This window comes from Oreochromis aureus, linkage group 18, assembly GCF_013358895.1.
Source record: "Oreochromis aureus strain Israel breed Guangdong linkage group 18, ZZ_aureus, whole genome shotgun sequence".
NCBI lineage: Eukaryota > Metazoa > Chordata > Actinopteri > Cichliformes > Cichlidae > Oreochromis > Oreochromis aureus.
Genome location: NC_052959.1, coordinates 13,239,191 through 13,261,474, shown reverse-complemented (window position 1 = coordinate 13,261,474; position 22,284 = coordinate 13,239,191). Strand labels below are relative to the sequence as shown.

Genomic DNA, 22,284 nt, shown 5'->3' with positions numbered 1-22,284 from the left:
ATCAACAATGATCTTGGAGAAGCAAGTGTTGCTGTTTGTCAATCTGGGAAGGGATATAAGGCCATTTATAAACAATCTGAAGACCATCATTCTTCTGTGAGGTCAGGCCTTAGTTAGCATATTAAATGTTAAAGTTGATGACAGTACAATTAGAAAAAGACTGACCAGACATGACTTGTTCAAAAGTCACCAGGAGAAAGCTTCTTCTCTCTAATATAAACATGGCAGCATGGCTTAGGTTTGCAAAGTTGTATCTTCTTGTGTCAGCTTTGGACCTGCGCACCTTGCAGTCGCTGAGTGGACCATGAACTCCTGTGTATACTAAAGTATTCTAGAGTCAAATGTGAGGCTGTCTGTCTGACAGCAAAAGCTTGGCTGAAATTGGATCATGCAACAGGACAATGATCCCAAGCACAGCAGCAAATCTGCAACATAATGGTTAAAAAAGAAAAGAATCAAGGTGTTGCAATAGTCCAGTCAAAGTCCAGACTTCAACATGATTGAAATGCTGTGGTGGGACCTTGAGAGAGCTGTGCATAAATGAATGCCCAAAAACTTCAGTGAACTCAAGCAATATTGTAAAGAAAAGTGGGCCAAGGTCTGTATGAATGCAGCACAATGAATTTGTAGACATGACCTGTGATTAACATGTCTCAAGCTTTTATTATTTCCCCCTTATATTTCTGTCAGTGCTAGACATCACAGTTTACTAAGTGTGGCTTGTTAATAAAGTTGCTTTTAGTTGCAGGAATAAGTGAATCTGTGTAGAGGTGGAGAATCAGACTGGATTTTATATTTATATATACTAGATACACTCTTTTGTACTTATAATACTTAAAAAGGGTTTTGCATGAAATAATCATCTCTCCTTTGTAATCATTGTAGAGGCTGATCTGAGTCAGTGAGACAGAAAACACACAACAGTGCTCCACCACCACTACCCTCCTTTCCCTCATCTAGGGTACCAAAAACTCCTTTTCTACAATTTTTAGTCATCCCCCAATTACCCAGAGGCAGGCGGGCTTTGTAAAGAGATTCCTGCACTCACATCTACAACAAAAAACATCATTTTTTTAGTTGTATCTGATGGTATTCATTATTGGACATTACTGGTTTTTAAATAAAAGTTTCTTTTGAGTCAAGCCTTATCACCCCGTTTCCTTTGGCTGTCTCTGCCTTTGACTGAATTATATGATTTCCTGTATTTCTTCAGAAGCTCCGTTTCATTTAATGAGACTGTGTTCTGTGTGAGACCCCACAGTGTGTTGTTCCTCCCTCTGTACACATCTCTGAATTGAAGACAGAGAAATCAAGTTCTTATTTACTGCTATCTGATTTCCTTCTCTTTGGTGAATGTGCTTCATAATGTAATGAGGCGATTTAGCCGGGGATGGAGTGAATGTATTATACATCCACATGTCCGTTCGGGATGAACCCGAATTAGGATGGAGAGTTTTTGGATGAATGAGAGAAGGGGACTCAAGCGAAAGGGAGAGAAAGGAGTAAAAACCTGATGCTGGCTCAGTAGTTCATGGGTTTGAAAGCGGGAAAATGTAATCACAGACAAAGCGCTCTCTAAATGTCTTACCGAATAACAAATCACGAAAAGCAAATAGATCCCAAACAGCGGTTTAGATGACAAAATGTCAGTGGAGCGGTTTGCTGCCGCATCATCAAAGTGACACAGAAAATGGATGTCATTTTCACTCTCATTTGGGTGTTTGTCAGTCCCCTGTGGGCGCTGTGACGCACTGGTCAGACGCTTGTTTTCTCTCCTCCGTGACACTGGAGAGATTTGACGTTTGCCCGGCGATGATCGATACGCCGCACTATGACATGGCACTCAAAGCCACGTCATTAAATGCCACCATCTCAGTTCAATCAGATAAGCTTTAGCTGCCTTATTCGTTCAGCCTTATCCGACTCAAGCTGCGGGACTGAGCTTCATGCGTAACCGCACTCGGTCGCTGCACCTCTCCCTCTGTGAGGTTTACCCTCACTGCCACCCCCCCTCGACACCTACTCTTTTCACACAATCAGCATTTCCTATTCTGTGGGCTGCTCACCAAGAGCGCAGTGTTGGCATGGACACTCCGGGTAAAGAGTTGTGACACGGGGTCATTTCTTCAGGCTGCCCTCCATCTGCAGATGTCAGGAAGCAGATTCACTCATGCAGGTGAGACTTTGTGTTGCGTAACTCCGTCAGAAGAGCTGTGGAGCTGCACCGGCCCAGGAGACTTTTCCTTTATGTGGATGCTGAATAATTCAGATGTTGCATGTTACGTTTATTTATGTTTATGTTTGTTTTCCTCAAGGAAGCTCTGAGGATGACGCTATCAGTCAGAAGCACGCATTGCTTTTTCTGGGCACGGTGATAGTACATTTTCACTACAGAACAATCTGTATTCACTGCATTCCCATTTCCCCTCTGCAGGAACAATAGGCGTGTAGTTTGAATCTGGAGGGCTGATATTAAACTTACACAGAACACAGTTTCATTGTTTTGCCTCCGTGCATTTGAAATATAGCAGGTACTGAAAAATCTTACAGTCAAATTTTGTATTTTTTGTCAGGAGTTACTCATCAAAGAGGCCAATCTTAAAATATTTACACATTCTTCTTCTCCAGAGTGCACAGGGAAATAGAGGAGTTTACGGCTGTTTTGCTGGCAAAGCATACCCAAAGACCAAAACTGTTTTCAGCAGATTCAAGCCCATGGCTCCGTCTCATCTGGACAAGGTTTACAATACTGTGCAAAAGTCTTGAGGCGCCACCTATTTCTTAATATTTTGCTCCCAAGGAGCCAGGCATTCCTGTAATTTTTGAGCAATAGCTTTCCAGGATTTCTGAAGGACACTGGTCATTGGCCATCTTTGGACATTGTCTGCTTTTTCAGTCCAGTTCTTGTACCTTTTAAAAACAATCTTTTTTCTTTAAGCTAGTTGAAATGAAATGAAATTTATTTCGGTCAACAACAACAACAACAACAACAGATTATCATTCTACATAAAAGTACTCAATCAAAGTACTTTTATGTAGTACTTTGATTGAGTACTAGTACTGTGTTCCCCCAAATTTCCGCACAATAGGTCATATAAGGCAAACAAAGGGAAGTATACAATAAATAAAGGCAGTTCTTATTCAAAGAATCTCTTGTTTTATAAAGAATAGAAATAAACTTGGATAATTTCCGTTTCACATGTTCTATGTGGGGCTTCCAACAAAGTTTATCATCAATAATTACTCCTAAAAATTTTGTCTCATATACTCTTTCAATTTCAACATTATTTAAATTCAATTTTACTTTAATGTTACTTTTACTACCTCCAAATAACATAAATTTTGTTTTACTTTCATTCACTGGTAGTTTATTAAATACAAACCATCTATTTAACTTCATGAGTTCTGTTTCCACTGTTTTCAGTAATTTCTTTATGTCCTTTCCAGAGCAAAATAAGTTTGTATCATCAGCAAACATCACATATTTTAAAGTATCACTGGCTGTACAAATATCATTTATATAAAGTAAAAATAACTTAGGTCCCAAAACAGATCCTTGCGGAACTCCACAAGTTACTTTTCTAAGTTTAGATTTCATGTTATTAATACTCACATATTGGAACCTATTATTCAAGTAACTATTTAACCAAAATTGTACAACACCTCTTAAACCATAGCTTTCACACTTCTGTAAAAGTAAAGAATGATCTATCGTATCAAAGGCTTTACGTAAATCAATGAACACACCTATTCCAAACTGTTATTCATCCACAGCCGTTGCAATATTTTCAATAAATTCCATCACAGCTAGAGATGTTGAACGATTTCTTCTGAACCCATACTGATGATCATTCAATAAATCATATTTATCAATAAAAGAATCTAGTTTGTTTGCAAATAGTTTTTCAAGAATCTTCGAAAACTGAGGCAGTAAAGATACCGGTCTATAGTTTGACACAATCTGTTTATCACCAGTTTTATATAATGGGATCACTTTGGCAATTTTCATTTCATCTGGAAAAATTCCAGTTTGAAATGATTTGTTACAAATATATGTTAACGGCTGAAGGACACTATGAAGAACTTCTTTAATTAGCGACATGTCAAGGTCGTCACAATCCATGGATTTTTTTACTCTTGAATTTACTCACCACTTCTACAATGTCACTCTCACAGACTCCACCAAGAAACATTGAGTTACATTTACAAGAAGTAGAATCTACTTTATCATCATTTCCTCCCGGTACAGAAATCTCTTTTGCCAAGTTGGGACCTACATTAACAAAGTAATCATTAAATTCATTAACTATGCTCTAAATTTTCTCAATCACTACATTACCTCTTTTTACAACACGTGTTGGAGAACATATATTATTTGGATTTTTTATGATCCCATTTAATACACTCCAGGTAGCCTTAATATTATTTTTATGTTTTTGAAGCACCTGTTCATAATATCTTTTCTTTTCATATAGCATAATAGATGTTAATTTATTTTGATATTTCTTATATTTGTCTTTAACACTGACCAGTGAATTGTTCAAACATAAAAAAAGGCACCTGACACAAGGGACGAACCACTGTTGTGTCTACAGATAACAGACAATGTAGCAAAGAGTCAAATTAAATCCCGTTTCTCTAGTTCTAATATATGAAGTTCTAATATCCACAGAAGAGGTCAGGACAGAGATTCAACAGTGAGTGTCTATAGCCATCTGTAAAGCACTGCGGAGGCCCTGCCATGATTTGGGGTTGCATTTCAGCCGGTGGTTTCAGGGATCCTCTAAAGAATGATGGAATTATGAACATGGAAAAGTACCATCAGACTGACAGTGGCTTCATTTTCTACTATGGTGATGATCCTGGACACACTGCCAGTGCTTTAAAACCATACCCAGGTAGAAAAACACACAACAAAACAATATCATTCATGGATTGACCTCCCCAGAGCCTGGAGAACTATTCCTGAAGAACACTTAAAGAAATTACAAGAAAAAAGTCAGAGACAGTTAAGGCTGTGTTTAAGAATAACATGTTTCAATAAATTGCTGTAAATGAGGGGTTGCTTGAGACTTTTTTCACAGTATTGTATGCTCACCTCACTGACTGCTCACAGTTTTGATATAATCCTGAATGTTGCATCACTATACACTCACTGAGAACTACATTAGCAGTAGCTAATGTAGCTCCTTTTGCATATTTCTTCAATAATGTGCTGAAAATTCCTTAAAGGTTTTGGTCCATATTGACATGATGGCATCACACAGTCTCTTACATACTCTGAGCAGCCCATCTGGCACCAACAACCATATCACGTTCAAGTGAGTTAAAACAGTTTCATACCTTAATCTGATGCTCTGATCTGATGCTCGGTCAAGGTCATCTTGACCATGTCTCTGCTGAGTTGCTGCCATGTGACTGGCTTATGAGATATTTGCTTTAATGAGCAGTTGAATAGATAAGGAGTGTGTCAGTGTGACTGTGTAAGAGGAGAAAATATCCCAGAAAAGGGAAAAAGCAAAAATGTTGCATTTACTTCTGCACTGTGGTGTCAGTGTATGCACATCATTATTTATTATTCAGTTTTAATAATACGGGCATATCTGCTCAGTTTATTAGCTCTGAGATCGTCCCCTGCTGTCCGCTGTTTTCCCCCTGAGAGTTTCATTCACATTACATGAATAATGTAAAATATTCAGCCAATAGCAAGGGAGATAATTCAAAACAAGTCTTAACAGAAATAAAGCTCTGTGTTTAAGCAATGTGACCCTAGTAGAGTGAAATGGTACTCATCGGGTGGGGTCTGTTTGGTTTCTTGTTTGTCGTTTGTCTCTTATTAGCGTATTAGTGTGACCAGGATGTTCACAGTTATAGTACTGCTGTCATAAAGCCTGGAAATGAAAAAAGGGAAGCTTTCGTTCCATTGTGCAGCTTGGATCTGAGACAATAATTCTTCTAGTACAGTACACATGCATTCAGTTGTGTACATCTTAAAATCATTGTTTGCTAACTGTAATTTTCTTCTGCAAACAGAGAGCCAGGCCGTCTGTTCCTGACAGCAAACAATTTTCAGTTAAGGAGTTTATACGCTGCACTGGAGGATTCAGAGCTTGCAACAGTGTTTGAGCAGGTGGCACTCATTGTTTTGCTCGGGGCCTCTGGCAGGACACACAACATCTGACATACTGTTGTCTGTGGAAGAAGTTAACCACGAGCCTTTCAGGGTTTTTTTGGGGGGGATGGTCTTGCGAGCAAACCTTTTCAGGGGACGTTACTTGATACTGACAGACTGTGGCTTTCATCCACAGCATCCACAGCAGAGTTTAAGGAGTGCTGGGATTGGGGTGGTATGGATGATGACTTCCTCAGCCCCTGAACGTTGTGAGTACACAGCGGCTGCCAGCGTGCTGACCTCTCAAAATTGTGGTTTGGACAGCTTTATAGGCTGAGTTGAGTTGTGGTCTTAAGCTTTCCAATTGAGCTGGGTTGAAGTGCACAGAAGCTGACAGCAGAGTACAAGGAGAAATCTTTTTCTCCCAACAGTTCACTGTCTGCTCTGTTTACTGCCACATCTATCACTCCTCTCTCTGCAGCCCAGCCACGTTGTTTCTAGTTTCTCTGTGATCACTTTGGAAGGACTGAAATTAGCATATCTAAACAACAGAAGCTGCTTGTTTGTCTTGCTGCTATGTTGAAGGGAACCTTTCACTTTTTATTGATTTGGCATTGATTAACTGCTTGGTGTGTTCATTTCAGCTGCGTGGTTTGTATATGTTTGACGACTCTTGAGAGACTTTTGCACAGACACTGATGTGCAGAGATTTATAAACCTTTCTAGCACAAAGTGATGCTTCTATTGAGAAGTTCTTGAAAAATTATTAGAATTAAAAGAGTTTTTAAGAATTTCCATTTGAAGTTAAGGCAAAATTCCCAGAAAGGATAAATATTCAGCAAAGCATTTTAGCCCATAAGAGGGAGAAGTGGGGTGAAACACTAGTAGGAGCATGGAGGACTCTTAAGAAGCTTAAGAGATTCTGAAACAGATAAAAATTATTTGTAAGAAGAAGAGGCATGAGAAATATTCTACAGGGAGTGCAGAATTATTAGGCAAATGAGTATTTTGTCCACATCATCCTCTTCATGCATGTTGTCTTACTCCAAGCTGTATAGGCTCGAAAGCCTACTACCAATTAAGCATATTAGGTGATGTGCATCTCTGCAATGAGAAGGGGTGTGGTTTAATGACATCAACACCCTATATCAGGTGTGCATAATTATTAGGCAACTTCCTTTCCTTTGGCAAAATGGGTCAAAAGAAGGACTTGACAGGCTCAGAAAAGTCAAAAATAGTGAGATATCTTGCAGAGGGATGCAGCAGTCTTAAAATTGCAAAGCTTCTGAAGCGTGATCATCGAACAATCAAGCGTTTCATTCAAAATAGTCAACAGGGTCGCAAGAAGCGTGTGGAAAAACCAAGGCGCAAAATAACTGCCCATGAACTGAGAAAAGTCAAGCGTGCAGCTGCCAAGATGCCACTTGCCACCAGTTTGGCCATATTTCAGAGCTGCAACATCACTGAGTGCCCAAAAGCACAAGGTGTGCAATACTCAGAGACATGGCCAAGGTAAGAAAGGCTGAAAGACGACCACCACTGAACAAGACACACAAGCTGAAACGTCAAGACTGGGCCAAGAAATATCTCAAGACTGATTTTTCTAAGGTTTTATGGACTGATGAAACGAGAGTGAGTCTTGATGGGCCAGATGGATGGGCCCGTGGCTGGATTGGTAAAGGGCAGAGAGCTCCAGTCCGACTCAGACGCCAGCAAGGTGGAGGTGGAGTACTGGTTTGGGCTGGTATCATCAAAGATGAGCTTGTGGGGCCTTTTCGGGTTGAGGATGGAGTCAAGCTCAACTCCCAGTCCTACTGCCAGTTTCTGGAAGACACCTTCTTCAAGCAGTGGTATAGGAAGAAGTCTGCATCCTTCAAGAAAAACATGATTTTCATGCAGGACAATGCTCCATCACACGCGTCCAAGTACTCCACAGCGTGGCTGGCAAGAAAGGGTATAAAGAAGAAAAACTAATGACATGGCCTCCTTGTTCACCTGATCTGAACCCCATTGAGAACCTGTGGTCCATCATCAAATGTGAGATTTACAAGGAGAGGAAAACAGTACACCTCTCTGAACAGTGTCTGGGAGGCTGTGGTTGCTGCTGCACGCAATGTTGATGGTGAACAGATCAAAACACTGACAGAATCCATGGATGGCAGGCTTTTGAGTGTCCTTGCAAAGAAAGGTGGCTATATTGGTCGCTGATTTGTTTTTGTTTTGTTTTGAATGTCAGAAATGTATATTTGTCAATGTGGAGATGTTATATTGGTTTCACTGGTAAAATAAATAATTGAAATGGGTATATATTTGTTTTTGTTAAGTTGCCTAATAATTATGCACAGTAATAGTCACCTGCACACACAGATATCCCCTAAAATAGCTAAAACTAAAACAAACTAAAAACTACTTCCAATTCAGCTTTGATATTAATGAGTTTTTTGGGTTCATTGAGAACATGGTTGTTGTTCAATGATAAAATTATTCCTCAAAAATACAACTTGCCTAATAATTCTGCACTCCCTGTATAAATGCTAAATGAGAGTGGGGCAGTAAAATACTACAGGTCAATTTTGGCCTTTTCTAAAATTCATAGGTGACATTGTCTAATCATAGCATGATGTTTGCTTATTTTGCCCTTTGTCTTAGTTTGTTTTAAACTTTGAGTGTGGTTGTATTCTAGGTTTTTATTATCATCAAAATCCTGTTCACTAGAAACATTTAGCAGTTTCTAACTCTGTCTTGTACTAGAGCCCTGAGCCAGTTCCTTCCTCCTAGATGTATTTATTTATGAATGAAATGCAGTTGTGAACAAGTTTTCACACTAAGGACAGGTTACTGATTCTTTGCAATTAGGAGGGTAAGTAGCCGCCAGATGCTGCTAATCAAATTCACTTGATTAATTGATCATCAGCAAGTCTGAGTGCCTGTATGAAAGCAGAGGTTCTATTTGCTGGTCTGGAGCATTCAGGTGTGTGTTAACACAATGACATAATCTTGCCAGGACATCAGAACAGTTTCAGCCCAAGGTCAGACCGTGCAATGTTCAAAGAAACCGCAAAATACTCAAGAGCTACATCTCAGACTCTACAGGCCTCAGTCAGCATGTTTGTGACAGCACAATTAGAAAAAGACAGAAAGAGTATGGCCTGTTTAGAAGGGTCACGAGGAGAAAGCCAATCCTGTCTTAAAAGAACAGCTTAGTTTTCCAAAGCTACATCTGAACAAACCACAAGTGGGGATGTTTGTCCCTAATGCACAGCAGCATTTGCACAAAACCAAACACAGCAAATCAGCACAAATACCTCATACCAACAGTCAAGCACGGTGGTGGAGAGGTGATGACCTGGGCTTTTATTATCCTTATGAGGGCTGTGCCCACAAACCTCACTGAGCTGCACATTCACCCAATGTATATACTATATATATATATTTATAATGTTATCCCTCTACCCCCCCTCTACCCCCCCTACCCCCCCTACCCCCCATGTTTTTGCACATGTCGAGGAGGCGTGTCAGGATACATTTCACTGTGTGTTATACTTGTATAACTATGCATGTGACAAATAAAGAACCTTGAACCTTGAACCTGAGCTGAAGTGGGCCAAAATTCATCCAGAGACTGAGAAAAAGTAATGAAGTAATAGAAATGAAAATGATCAGTTCATGCTATTGCTCTAGTAAACTAGAATTCCACAAGAAAATACAACAAAAATAAAATGAAATGCACACACTGGACAGAAAGAGCTGTTTTGCAGATCGTTTGAGCGGATCACCTGTCGGGAGCTTTCGTACTGAGGTATAACTGCAAATTATTGTGCAGTTCTTTAAGGACGTAAAGTTTGTCAGCCCTCTCTGGCCACTAAATGCCTCAAGTCTCAAGCAGTTGCCTGGTGACAAACTCAGATCTCAACCAAAATGTGGTCTTTGTGTACCTGCCTAACTGGAATTAGTGTCACGGCGAGTGAGGAGAGCCGTGTGAATAAAGGAAAAAGAGGATCCAAGCGCAGGCAGTCGTGAAGGTGTGAAGGTGATTTATTGACACAAAAATATCGAGAGGCAAACGACAAAATGGAGAACTAAACTATACTGGGACAGCTAAACTACAGAGCATGAACAAGAACACGAACCTGAACATAAAGCAAGGTGGACGACGGTACAAGATGGCGACAGCAGGGAGAACACACGAGTAGGGCATGGAGGATACACCGATGACGCAGGGTGGCTACACAGAGATACACAGACGGACCAGCAACTACAAACACAGAAGACGCGACTTAAATACACACAGAGAAACACAAGGAGATTACACACAGGTGGGGAACACAGCTGGGAATAATCAACAAGACGAGACAGGGGTAAAACTGAACACACTCACATGAGACGCGGACCTTCACAATAAAACAGGAAATGAGAACACAACACCAAGACGCAGACCTGACACTGAGAGAGACAGAAAATGACACATGGAACTAAACTCACACAAAACATGAGAACACAAATCCTAAATACCAATAAACAGAAACATGGAACTCAATAACAATAATCATCATCACCACCATCACCACAAAATGAGAAAATCCAAAACACCAAGATAACTGAAACACAAAGCGCCAGAGAAACATAAGAAACAATCCATAATGCAAAAGTAAACCAAAATATAATAAACTCAAAATACTGGGTCCAACGGACCCAGAACCGTGACAATTAGTAAATAATAAAGTCCAAAAACAAGTGAGCACTGCAAGTTTTTGCAGTTTTTAGCTTGTTACTCAAACAGGTGTGAATGTGCATTTTGGGGGCTATCATCAGTGGCAGGTTGATACACACTGCTGGTGTCTCAGTGGGTATTTAGAGAAGCAGGTTGATATGTTTGGGATTTACTGAATCTGAACTGAAAAAAACATGTTGTGCTGATGTTTTTCAGTGTTTGAACAGGTCTGTGATGAGAAATAGATATAAATACATTTTTAATGGCTCAATTAATTGCTGCTTTCTGTATTTTTGGCATTAAGAAACATGTATAATAATAGTTAAACAACTGAACAGTGTCACACTAGAAAAGCAATACGATGCACACTTGCGAAAACTAATTTGCCAGCCCCATTACTGTTGTGGTTTTTAAATGCAATCGCTCACCTCAAGGTCAATAAAAACTTTTTCTTTCTGTTGTTTTTGTTTGCATTAACAGGAAGTAAAAATCATCTCTCTTCATCCCACTCTCTCTTAGTACAAACAAGTGGAGCAGTACATGTCCTTCCACAAGCTGCCTGCTGACTTCCGACAGAAAATCCACGATTACTACGAGCACAGATACCAGGGCAAGATGTTTGATGAGGAGAGCATCCTGGGAGAACTCAGTGAGCCCCTGAGAGAAGTGAGACAATAATGCACATTATTCCCATTTTATATGAAATATATATTATATTAAAAAGTCGTTACTGTGCACATTTTACTGTTCTTCTTTGTGTCTTGTCTTAGGAAATTGTGAACTTCAACTGTCGCAAGCTGGTGGCGTCGATGCCGCTGTTTGCCAACGCAGAGCCAAACTTTGTGACCGCCATGTTGACTAAGCTACGTTTTGAGGTATTCCAGCCACAAGATTACATCATCCGGGAGGGCACTATTGGCAAGAAAATGTATTTTATCCAGCATGGAGTCTGCAGCGTCATCACCAAGGGAACGCTTGCAATGAAACTCTCCGATGGCTCTTATTTTGGAGGTAAGATATTTTTTTTTCTGTTGGTGCCATTGTTTTTTTAACCCTTTTGTAAGCGATGGCATTTTCTGTTTCCCCGTTTCAGAGATCTGCTTATTGACGAGGGGTCGGCGAACAGCCAGCGTGCGAGCGGAGACTTACTGTCGACTTTACTCTCTGTCTGTTGACCACTTCAATGAAGTGCTGGAAGAATACCCCATGATGAGAAGAGCCTTTGAGACTGTTGCCATTGATCGTCTAGACCGCATAGGTAAAAAATGATTTAGATCATTTTCATATGTATCATAATGTATTATCATATAATATATTGGGCATGAAATTATGTAAATCTCCAAAACATCAGCTGCTAAGTGTTTCTGCTGTCTTTTCTTTTTAATGAAAGAAAATGAAGCCGTGAACAAAAAACACAAAAGAAAATGTTTCCTGAATATTAAAAGAAGCAGTACAATGAGCTGTGCTCTTTGCTCAGAATGACATAGGATACTGTAACAATAGATAAAAGTACAGGGTGACACGTATATTTCCTGAGGGCTTGTTCTGCTAGAGGATGTACCTGAGTTGAAGGGCATCGCATGCTATATCTAAATCGCGTTGTTCTCTCGTTATATGTCCTCCTGTTTCCATGTATTTATGCATTATTCACCTTTATGTACTCCTTGTCTTTTCCTCTCACTTTACTGCTTCTGCCTTTTTTATCTTTAGTAATTAGCCTGTGCTTTTATTTCTCTCTGCAGGTAAAAAGAACTCCATCCTGATGCACAAGGTGCAGCATGATCTCAACTCTGGTGTCTTCAACAACCGGGAGAATGAGATGATTCAGGAGATCGTCAAGTATGACCGTGAGATGGTAAAACTAGTAGACCTGCAGCGGCCACGGGCCATGTCTATGACCCCTTCGCTTGGTGGCATCTTTGCCCCTCCGGGTCAGCAGCAGACAGGCTCTGCTATTGCCACCCTCCAGCAAGCTGTGGCCATGAGCTTCTGCCCTCAGATGGCAAGTCCTTTGGTGGGTCCAGGGACTCTGCAGTCTCCCCGCATGGTGCGAAGGTTTCAGGTGATGCAGAACCTCTCCAGTCCAGTCTCCATGTCTCCTCTGCAGTCTCAGCCCCCTCTGACGCTTGGAGGGGCATTTGGATCTGCAATTTCGAGTCCCCCGGTCCAAAGCCCGCTTGCAGCTTCAGGACGGACTTTCCAGCACATGGCAAGCGTGGGACCCTCTGGGTCCCAGCTGTCCCTAGTACAGCATCATGCACCAAGCCCCACACAGACCCAGCAGAGGCCTGCCTCACACAAGAGCACCCACTCCCTGCATATGGGGAGCTTGAGTCAGGACACCCGTGCCCTGTCGGCCTCCCAGCCTTCACTCCCCCAGGAAGGAACACCGCAAGCTGCCTCTGCAGCCCCTAGCCCCCCGCCCTCCACTCGCACCTCCAACACCTCCATTGGACCTCCGCAGCCCCCTCACTCCAGCATGCCAGGGCCCTCAGGGGTGGGGAGATCCTCGGGAGCCCAACAGAGGGTGGCATTTGCCTCCACACCTCCTCCCACTGGACCTGCTGGAATGGGGGCAGTAGCAGCAGCTGCTGGATCAGGACCTCCAGACTCTGGAGCTCCCAAGAAAGATTCAATTGTCAGCCTTCCAGAGCTAGACTCTGCCAGATCCCGGCTGTCTTCCAACTTGTGACCCTGGTAGAGTTCGAGAAAGAGGCCTTTTTTGTAGGAGAATCTATTCGGTTTAGGTCAGTCCAGCTGATCTGTCAGCTTGCTGAATGACCAATCAGCTACCGCCAGCGCCACCAGTTATTGGACCTGGATGCACTGTGTGCTGGTGCCAGCAGAAGGAAAAGAGCTACTCAAAGTCTTGAGACACTTTGGCTAGGAGGAGTCTATACAATTAAGCTAGAATAACTTAAGGTTGAACTGGTCTAGTCTACTGTGCCAGCACCTTTAGTCTTAGTATCACCCCTTTCACTCTGCTTCCAAACACCTACTGTATATCGCTGTCTTTTCTGTAAAGATATGAAGAAAAGTATGATTGATGTAACTATTGCATACTGTGTAGAATCCATGCAATGCAATCTAGCAGGAGCTGGACTTAAACTGAAAATCAGGGACTTGAGGTCAAATGACAATGACATTTTAAGCGTCCAAAAGTGTTTTGAGTGTAACTTTTCTGTATAAGCTGTTGTAGCAAAAGAACACATTGCTCTTCATATTGTTTCAAATAGTAATGGAAATAGTGTTTTAGACCGCTGGTCGATCTTACATCGATGTGTAAATAGTTGATGAAAAAAGTACGGAAGGATATTATATTCATCGTATCTACCCAAACCAAAGTTGAGCTTGAACACCAAGTCTGGTTGTGTCTGTATCAACTAAAAAAAAAAAAAAGAAAAAAAAAAAAGAAACATCGAAGAAAATGCCATTTATTTAACTGCCTTGATTCAACATTAGAAGCCATATATTTGGTTTGTGTGTATGTATACATGTGGGTGTAAGTGTGTGTGCGTGAGTTTGTTGATATGTTTTGGTTCCACTTTCAGAGAATGGACTCACACTCTACACTGCACGGTTGGTTTGACATGCCGATGGTGGTGCTGACCTGCTTTCGTGAAACACCTCTGAAGCCGGTCGGCTGTTTGGTGGGTGGCTGATTGTAACCCTGAAGGCAAAGGTGGTTAAAATATCTGAGCTTTACTCGAAGGAAACATTTGTGAACAACCCATACTGTATACTTGCTTGTTTCTGTCTAGGTTTATTGATTAACACATGCAATATAATTCTGCAATACTCTACCCCGCCTATATATATAAATATATATGAATATAAATATCTATACATATGCTGTACAGGAAAGTGAACTTCTTTCTTTTTCATATTGTTTTGTTTTTAATGTGAAATCTTAAAGAATCCAGCAGCTATTGTGGCTTCACTTGAGGTATTGTAATCCAGTGACCATGTTGTTACCTTAACCAAAAATGCTTGAGAGAATGAAAGGACTTGTAGTGTAACTCTTATTTTGTTTTGTTTTGTTAACACTTGAGAGGAACAAACTGTTTAATTCTGGTTTCACGTCACAGGAAGAATCCACGCTTTGAGTTCAGCGGGTCAGAACCTTAAAAAGAAGAAAAAAAAATCAGTTTAGCTAAACTAACTCTCTCTGATGTTCAATTGTGAGATGAATGGGGGTTGAGGGTAGGCAATATGGGGGCATAAAATGCCTCAGATGTAAAGAAAAAAACAAGAAAAAAAAGAGAAAAAAACGTACTTGCTCTATATCAAAGTCTTTATGTGTCCCATTTCACCCAAAACTCCCATGAATGTCTCAACATTTAGGGTTGAGGCTTGGATAGCTGGTTATATTTACTCTAAATACTCTGATCCTGTTGAACCTGAAATACTTCTCTTGCTGAATGTATGCCATACGAGAAGGAAGACAGCTAATCAGATATAAACTGCCATGTAAATAAAGGGACAGTGATTTAAAGAGGCTTTTATGATGCAAGGGGGGGTTGTGGGCATTGCTGTATGTGTTGCTGAGTGTCCGTGTGATCTTTTTTTTATGGTTTGATGATGCTTCTCTGGGTTGAACATTGCTATATTTAACCTGTACCAGATCTACCACAAGAGGATCTCTCTTCTTCTTCTTCTCCTTTCTATTAGTTTATTTACTGAAGTGGGCGTGAACAAGAGTGAGTCGTAACAACTTTGAGCTCCTTGGTCCAAAGTGAGCACTGAGGACGTCCAATTAAGCACCTTGTGTTGCACTACGACCTTGTAATCAAAATGAAAAATCGATGCTCTATTCTCTTAAAATGGTTGCAGTACTTCTCTCGGACCCATTATCTGGTTAAACTGTAAGGAAGGAAAGTGAATCCAATTGGGTTAGAAAATAGGCAGCTGATTCATTGTGTTAAACAAACACCATGTCCACCTTTTTCAGCTCTGAACATCGACAGAGTCTAATTGTAAAATCGATGCGATGGACATTTCACTCAGGTTTGCTACCTTTCCAGAGAGATGTATTGATTGCCGCAGCGTGGCTTTCCATTGATTTATGTAGACTTGTCTATCCTCCCATCATCCACTTGTTGATTTAACCGTGCTGAAAGGTTCCCCTTGAAATCTGATTGGCTCAGATAAATATGGAGGATCTACTGAAGTCGTAACCCTGAGATTGTTATTAGCGTAACACTCTGCCCGTTTGGTTGTGATCACTTATCCTGCGAGCTGTTTGAAACAAGGCGTAGGTGATTGTTTTTATCCAAGGGCTTCATTATATGGCTTGTAAAACCTGGCTCATTGTTACTGTCGAGCAGCCACATGTTCTCTTATCTGTTTAATCGATAACATGCACTAAACCTCGTTGTTTGTCATACCTTGGTTACAAAGCTGTGACCCTCCTTCATCAGCAACACTCTTTTTGTATTGCTTTTTTTTTCCTATGGGAAAGGTACATGCCAAAATGCCAATATGATTGTGAATGAAGTCCATTTGAGTCAATGGCTGTTGTGCGCTTCAGTACTGTTCCAGTGCAATCAGTTGGTCCTCTTCCCCAATCCTTTGTGCTAATACCAGAGTTTGCCCTATTAAGCTGCTATCAGGACTGTGCTGATATTATTTGAATGAGACCACAGTCAGTGAGAGCAAGATGGAAGGAGAGTTAAAGAGCTAATGTTTCAGGCAATATCAGGCGCCGTCTCTGTTTCATTGCATCCAACCAGTAGGATATGTGTGTAACTCACTCCCACTCAAAGGATGGCATCCCAGACACTTTGATCAGTACCGCTCTGTTTGAACCCTCGGCCATGAGGCCGATACAGCCCTGGCCAAGCACATACTTCTCTCAGTTATCTGTTTAGTGTTCAGTCTGCTGGCTTAAAGCCACCGTCAACATGTTGTGTGTGTGTGTGAGTGTATGTGTGTGTGATGTAGCACTGTATTTGCCTGATGACGGGGGGTTCAAAGTGTGATTGTTTAATGGTTCTTCTGGACCTTGCTATTTAGTGGGATTGAAAGCCCTCATACATGTTTGACACTGACTGACAATTATTGAGAATCTCTAAGTTTCAAACCTCTCATTCTTGCTGTACCAGTTGTTAAGGGTACCGAATGCCTTGGTGTTGACATGTTAGCAAATCAGGGTATTGTTTTTGTTTGTAAAACTGTCTTTGAGTTATCGGTCTGTTTTGTTCGGTTGTTGTTTTGCAGTTTGTTTTTACAATGTGCCCCATGCACACGGACTGTATATACCTTGTGCCTAGTACATCTAGTTTCCACATAGTCTATTTTTGTGGTTTGTATGTGCCTGTAAAAATGCAAATCTGTGTTCTTATTTTCAACTTGCAATATATGTAAAAAACAAACAAACAAACAAAAAAACAGTAGAAGAAGACTAGTATTGCTGAATTACGATGACAATGTCAGTATATACAATTTTCCCAGATACGGGAAACACAAAATTGCACATTTTTGTTGGTTTGAGCCTTCCAACACCATGCGCGCTGTACTCTGTACTCTCATGTTCTGTACATATGGTATACACAGAGATGTGGGGCACATTGTTGTGTTTTTACCACAGCCTGCTGTATAAGATACATTTTTTTTACAGTGAGAGGGTGAGCTCTGACAGGCTTCTGGTGGATATCGGCAGTCTAGACGTTAGCTTAGATGATCCGCTCGCTGCAAAGAGCCAAAAACGACAGAAAGTAATAAACAAACTGTGGAGATGCTTGCACAATATCAATACAGTAACAGAAGTTGGCTGTGCACGTGCTGGAAACAACGTTCTTAAAACATATTGTCGCACAGCTATTTACACTCTGATGCTGGTTGCACACTGATCAAGTCTTTGCCATTTAAGAAAAGCTCTCTCTTAGGCTGAATTCGACTCATGAGCAGTCATGAGCTTGACCTACCATACCTTGGCAGATAATAGCAGAGTGCATGTTTGTATTTTTCTTATCTAAGCAGAGTTCTGTGTACAATTCTTAGTGGGACCTTCGAATCTAGACATTGTTGTGTACCAAACTACTGTACAATGATTTTATTTAGTCTAACAGTTAAACTTTTGTGTCGTAGCTACTGTAGCCTGCTTAGCTTACCTAAGCCTTCTCTCTGCTTCAGGACTCTGTGTGCTTGAGTTTGTGTGTGCGTGTGTGTGTTCCTGTGCCTTTCCTTCTATAATGTTGGTCCCACTTGAGAATATGATGCCATTTAGGGGGTTTTAAAAACCCACATGAAGCCGAGAGAGATGTGTGTTAAATGGTCACAACTACATTTGTTCTACAGAAGAGGAAAAAAAAAAAAAAAAAATGAAAGAAACCACTGTAATGCTCCAAGAAATCACTCTAGCACATCCCTAGACTTAGTAGCATTCCACAGCCTGCACGAATAGCTCAGTGTGGGCATCCAGACACACTTTACCAGCACCATGTAGACGACAGCACAGATATCTGACACAGCATGTGTTCTCTCTCTCTCTGGAGGCCAGTCTGCAACCATCTCAGGCTGTGCTCTGCTTCTGCTCTTAACAGAACGGTTTAAGTATTTTGAAAGTCCAGCTCTGTCTAAGTTGATGTCTACAATCCAGGACAACTCAGCTCCCAGCCCAAGCTGCAGTGCTACCAAATCAGTGTCAAAGGATTTAGATGGATACTTGGCATGCTTGTAATATTTGCCTGCGTCCAGTCCTTGCGGACCGAGATGCTGGTGGCGAGGGCATGGGGCTGATTTGAACCTGTTTCTAAAAAGGCTGTCTTGTCCACCACCTCTGCTGGCCGAGAACACAGAGCCACACCCTGGTCTCTCTCAATAAGCTGGTCTGTCAGTCAGTGGCAATGTTGTTTAAGCATTCGTAAACAGACAATACATTGTTGTGCAATAAAAAGATGAGCGCATTGGCATACTTATCTCTGGGTGTGGACTTTTATTTGTCATCCGTCTCTGTTGGTCGGTGTTCCGTGTGTGTGCATGAACATTTACCAAACTGCTGGAGTTACACTAGTTACTACTCCCCACCCCAAACACACAGACACACACACACTCGCATATGTGAACACACACATGCTCAACCTTAATCAGACAACCACCTTTCCACCTCATTCTATCCCACATCAGATGAGATCTCTCTCTCTCTCCCTCTTTCTGCAGACAGGGGCTCTGCTGCATCCCTGATGAGGTGTCTGAGCTCAGTCTGAGAGCTTTCCGCACTGTGTGTGTGTGTGTATACGAGTGAACACACGCACACAGCATTGCACAGCAGTAAGTTAAATTTCTCTGGTAGCTAAGAAGGTGTGCATGCACATGCAAGCCCTAGTTTTGTATTTGTCTGAGGGAAACAGAGAGAGAGAGTAAATGAACCGGTGCTAGGAGTGTGCGCGCGTGTTTCGATGCGCGTGTCTGAAAGGGTTGGTGGGTGTGTGCGTCAGAGATGAGGGCAGTCCAAGGACACACTCCTCTGGCAGCCTGGGAGCAGCATCCACCCATTCCCTCCCTGTCTGTTTCTTTTCCTTTCTATGTATGCACACACACACAAACACACTGCTGTCTGTCTCCTCAGTGATTATGCATGGCACAGTGAGATAGAAAGATTAAAATTACATGCAAGGTGAGATTTCACCACAGTGCTCTACACTGTTCATCTTGCCTCCCCAGCTCTACATGCAGGTGGTACAAATGCGGGAGAGGCCATCCGCACTGCGTGTCCGCACTTTTACCTTGACGTGACATAATGTCCTCTCTCTTCCGCTCTGTTGACACACACACACACACACACACACACACACACACACACACACACACACACACACACACACACACACACACACACACACACACACACACTCTCCCTCTTTCTGTTTCATTGTAATTCAATGAACAAGCAATGTACTGGTAGTGGCTGCCGGCTGATACTACACCAAGTTGTGAAGCTATGTGAGTATATAGTTTCAGCCTTATATGGCCGAGGACTGTCCTCTACCTTGTTTCCTCTGCAGTGCTGGTCCTCTACTTTGTCCCTGGCTGTCCTACTTCAATTAATCATATCAGCATCACCCGCACTACCCACCCTAGCTGTTTACCTCCAGAGGGCAATTTGCTTATTTAGCTCCTTACCGGTATTCTCGCCCCTTCCCATTCATCTCCTTCCAGTTTCCCTTACTGCTCTGCACCCCCGTCTTCGTTCATGTCTCTCCCGGGATCTTCCTAGTAAGCAAAATCTACATTTCAGCTTTTTCAATTCGCAGTAACAGGTGTACCTGGGTATTGCTTAAACATTTGCAGGTGTTCTTGTGTTATGCACAGACAGCTGTGTGTGTATTAAAAGCAGATACAAAACACACAGGCACAACAGTGCACCCCTCTGCCCCCAAATTCCCTATCCTCTGATGCTGCCGCAGCTGCTTCCAGCCTCGTCTCTCTGCTAAGGGGAGCATCTAGAGAGCACAGCTCAAATCTGAATACCAGGATTAGCATTTGGTCCAAGCTCTGACTCTATGAGCGGGTCAGTGAGCTAAGCAGAGAGAAAGAGAGAGGGATACAGTAAATCATCTTACAGCTGCTGGCAGACTCAGTAACATCACAGTTTGCTGGACAGAGGGTTGGATGGAAGTGAGAAGTGCGTCAAGCTGAAATGATCAAGAAACAATAAAGCAGAGAGAGAAACAGGAAGAAAGGATCACGTGATCTTCTACAAGCTATTTATTTAAATAATAGTTTGAAAAAAATCTTCAAGCACTTGCTTTACTCATCAGGAAACCACTGAAAGTACTCTATGACACTTCTATGTCTAGTTTACATAAATGTAGCTAATTTACTCACAAAATTCTGCTATATGCTAATGTCATTTTAGTGCATCATTTCAATTTTATTAATATAGCAACAAATGACAACAACAGTCACTGGTTGGCACTTTATATTATAAGGTAAAGATGCTACAATAATACAGAGAAACCCCAACAGACGACCATCAGCATGAGCAAGCACTTGGTGACACTGGGAAGGAAATGCATCCTTTTAACAGGAAGACAGCTCAGGCAGAGCCAGGCTCAGGGGGACCGACATCCACCGTGTCCAGTCTGGGGAGATGGGAGGGAGACAGGACAAAGACATGTTGTAGAAGAGAGCCAGAGATGAATAATAACTAATGATTAAATGCAAAGAGGTGTATAAACACATAGTGAGTGAAGAAGAAATGCTGAGTGTATCATGGGAAGACCCCTGCATCCTAAACCTATGCAGCTTAGCTAAGGGAGGAATCAGGGTCACCTGATCCAGTTCTCACTATATGCTTTATCAAAAAGGAAAGTTTTAAGCCTAATCTTAAAAGTAAAGAGTCTGTCTTTCTCTTGAATCCAAACTGGATTCCTCAGAAGGAATCCAGTTTGGATTCCCTTATGGAGACAAAGTTAGCCTTCAGCCTGAGAGCTGAAGGCTCTGCCTCCCATTCTACTTTTAAATGCTCTAGGAACCACAAGTAAGCCTGCATTCTGAGAGTAATGTGCTCTAATGGGTCGATGAGGCCTTTATGGGGCCTGATTATCCAAGACCTTGTATGTGAGGAGCAGGATTTTAAATTTGATTCTGTATTTAACAGGGCGCCAATAAAGAGAAGCCAGTGTGGGAGATATATGCCCTCTCTCTTTTTAGTCCCTGTCAGTATTCTCACTGCAGCATTTTGGATCAAGTGAAGGCCTTTCGGGGAGTTTTTATGCCAGCCCGATAATAATAAATTATAACAGAAGTAATAAATGCATGAAGAGTACAAACGTTTAAAATGTGATACATATACAATGCATTATTTGAATAGCGAGATCAGAATTGAAAAAGCTCACAAAGGAAAAAAGCTCAACTGGATAAGTTGCCCTTTGCACTTGAGTATTCAACAGTGTTTCCCATCAAGTAGTGTATATTTGCTTTAAACAGCAAATTATATAATGAGCAATGTGCCTGTTGGGGAAGAGAAGCATGAGGAGGAGGACAACAGCAGTCATAAGAGCACAGTCTACACATATATACAGGGTTTTATATAACATTTTATATAATCTTTCATGTAAATTAAGTACTGGTTTTATTATTGTAGTTTTCAGACTAAAGTCCCTGAAAACTGCTTCCATAGTAGTTATAATCATTTTACATTTCAAGACTCAGAATCAGAATACTTTATTAATTATGTGGTCATAGTACCCCACATAGGCACAAAAGTACTTAAAGTCAGACTGTTTTTGTATCTAAAACAACAACAACAACAAACTAAACAAAAAAAGAGAGAGAGATAAAGCAGAGCAGAAAGAGTGTGTGCTGTGAGCAGTTGACCTCAGCAGCACTCTGTATCATCTGCTCTGCTAAACTCTTCCTGTTACAGGAACATCCACGAAGCCCCTGGCTAAAAAAACAGAAGAAAAATACAGATGGGGTTAGAAATGGGGGAGATGTGGAGAGCTTGTTGCTGATA

The 22,284-nt window shown here is 41.4% G+C and overlaps 1 protein-coding gene across 1 annotated transcript in view; it reads left to right on the top strand.

The window, feature by feature from the left end:
• LOC116319218 (potassium/sodium hyperpolarization-activated cyclic nucleotide-gated channel 2-like) overlaps nucleotides 1-15,318 on the top strand; it is a 35,012-nt gene extending 19,694 nt beyond the window's left edge. Inside the window, exons 5-8 of the mRNA XM_031738487.2 lie at nucleotides 11,343-11,489; nucleotides 11,594-11,834; nucleotides 11,917-12,081; nucleotides 12,566-15,318. Of these exons, the coding sequence (XP_031594347.2) occupies nucleotides 11,343-11,489; nucleotides 11,594-11,834; nucleotides 11,917-12,081; nucleotides 12,566-13,515 (1,503 nt within the window). The 3' untranslated portion in view covers nucleotides 13,516-15,318. The remainder of the gene's footprint in view (nucleotides 1-11,342; nucleotides 11,490-11,593; nucleotides 11,835-11,916; nucleotides 12,082-12,565) is intronic.
• Nucleotides 15,319-22,284: the final 6,966 nt, after the last annotated feature.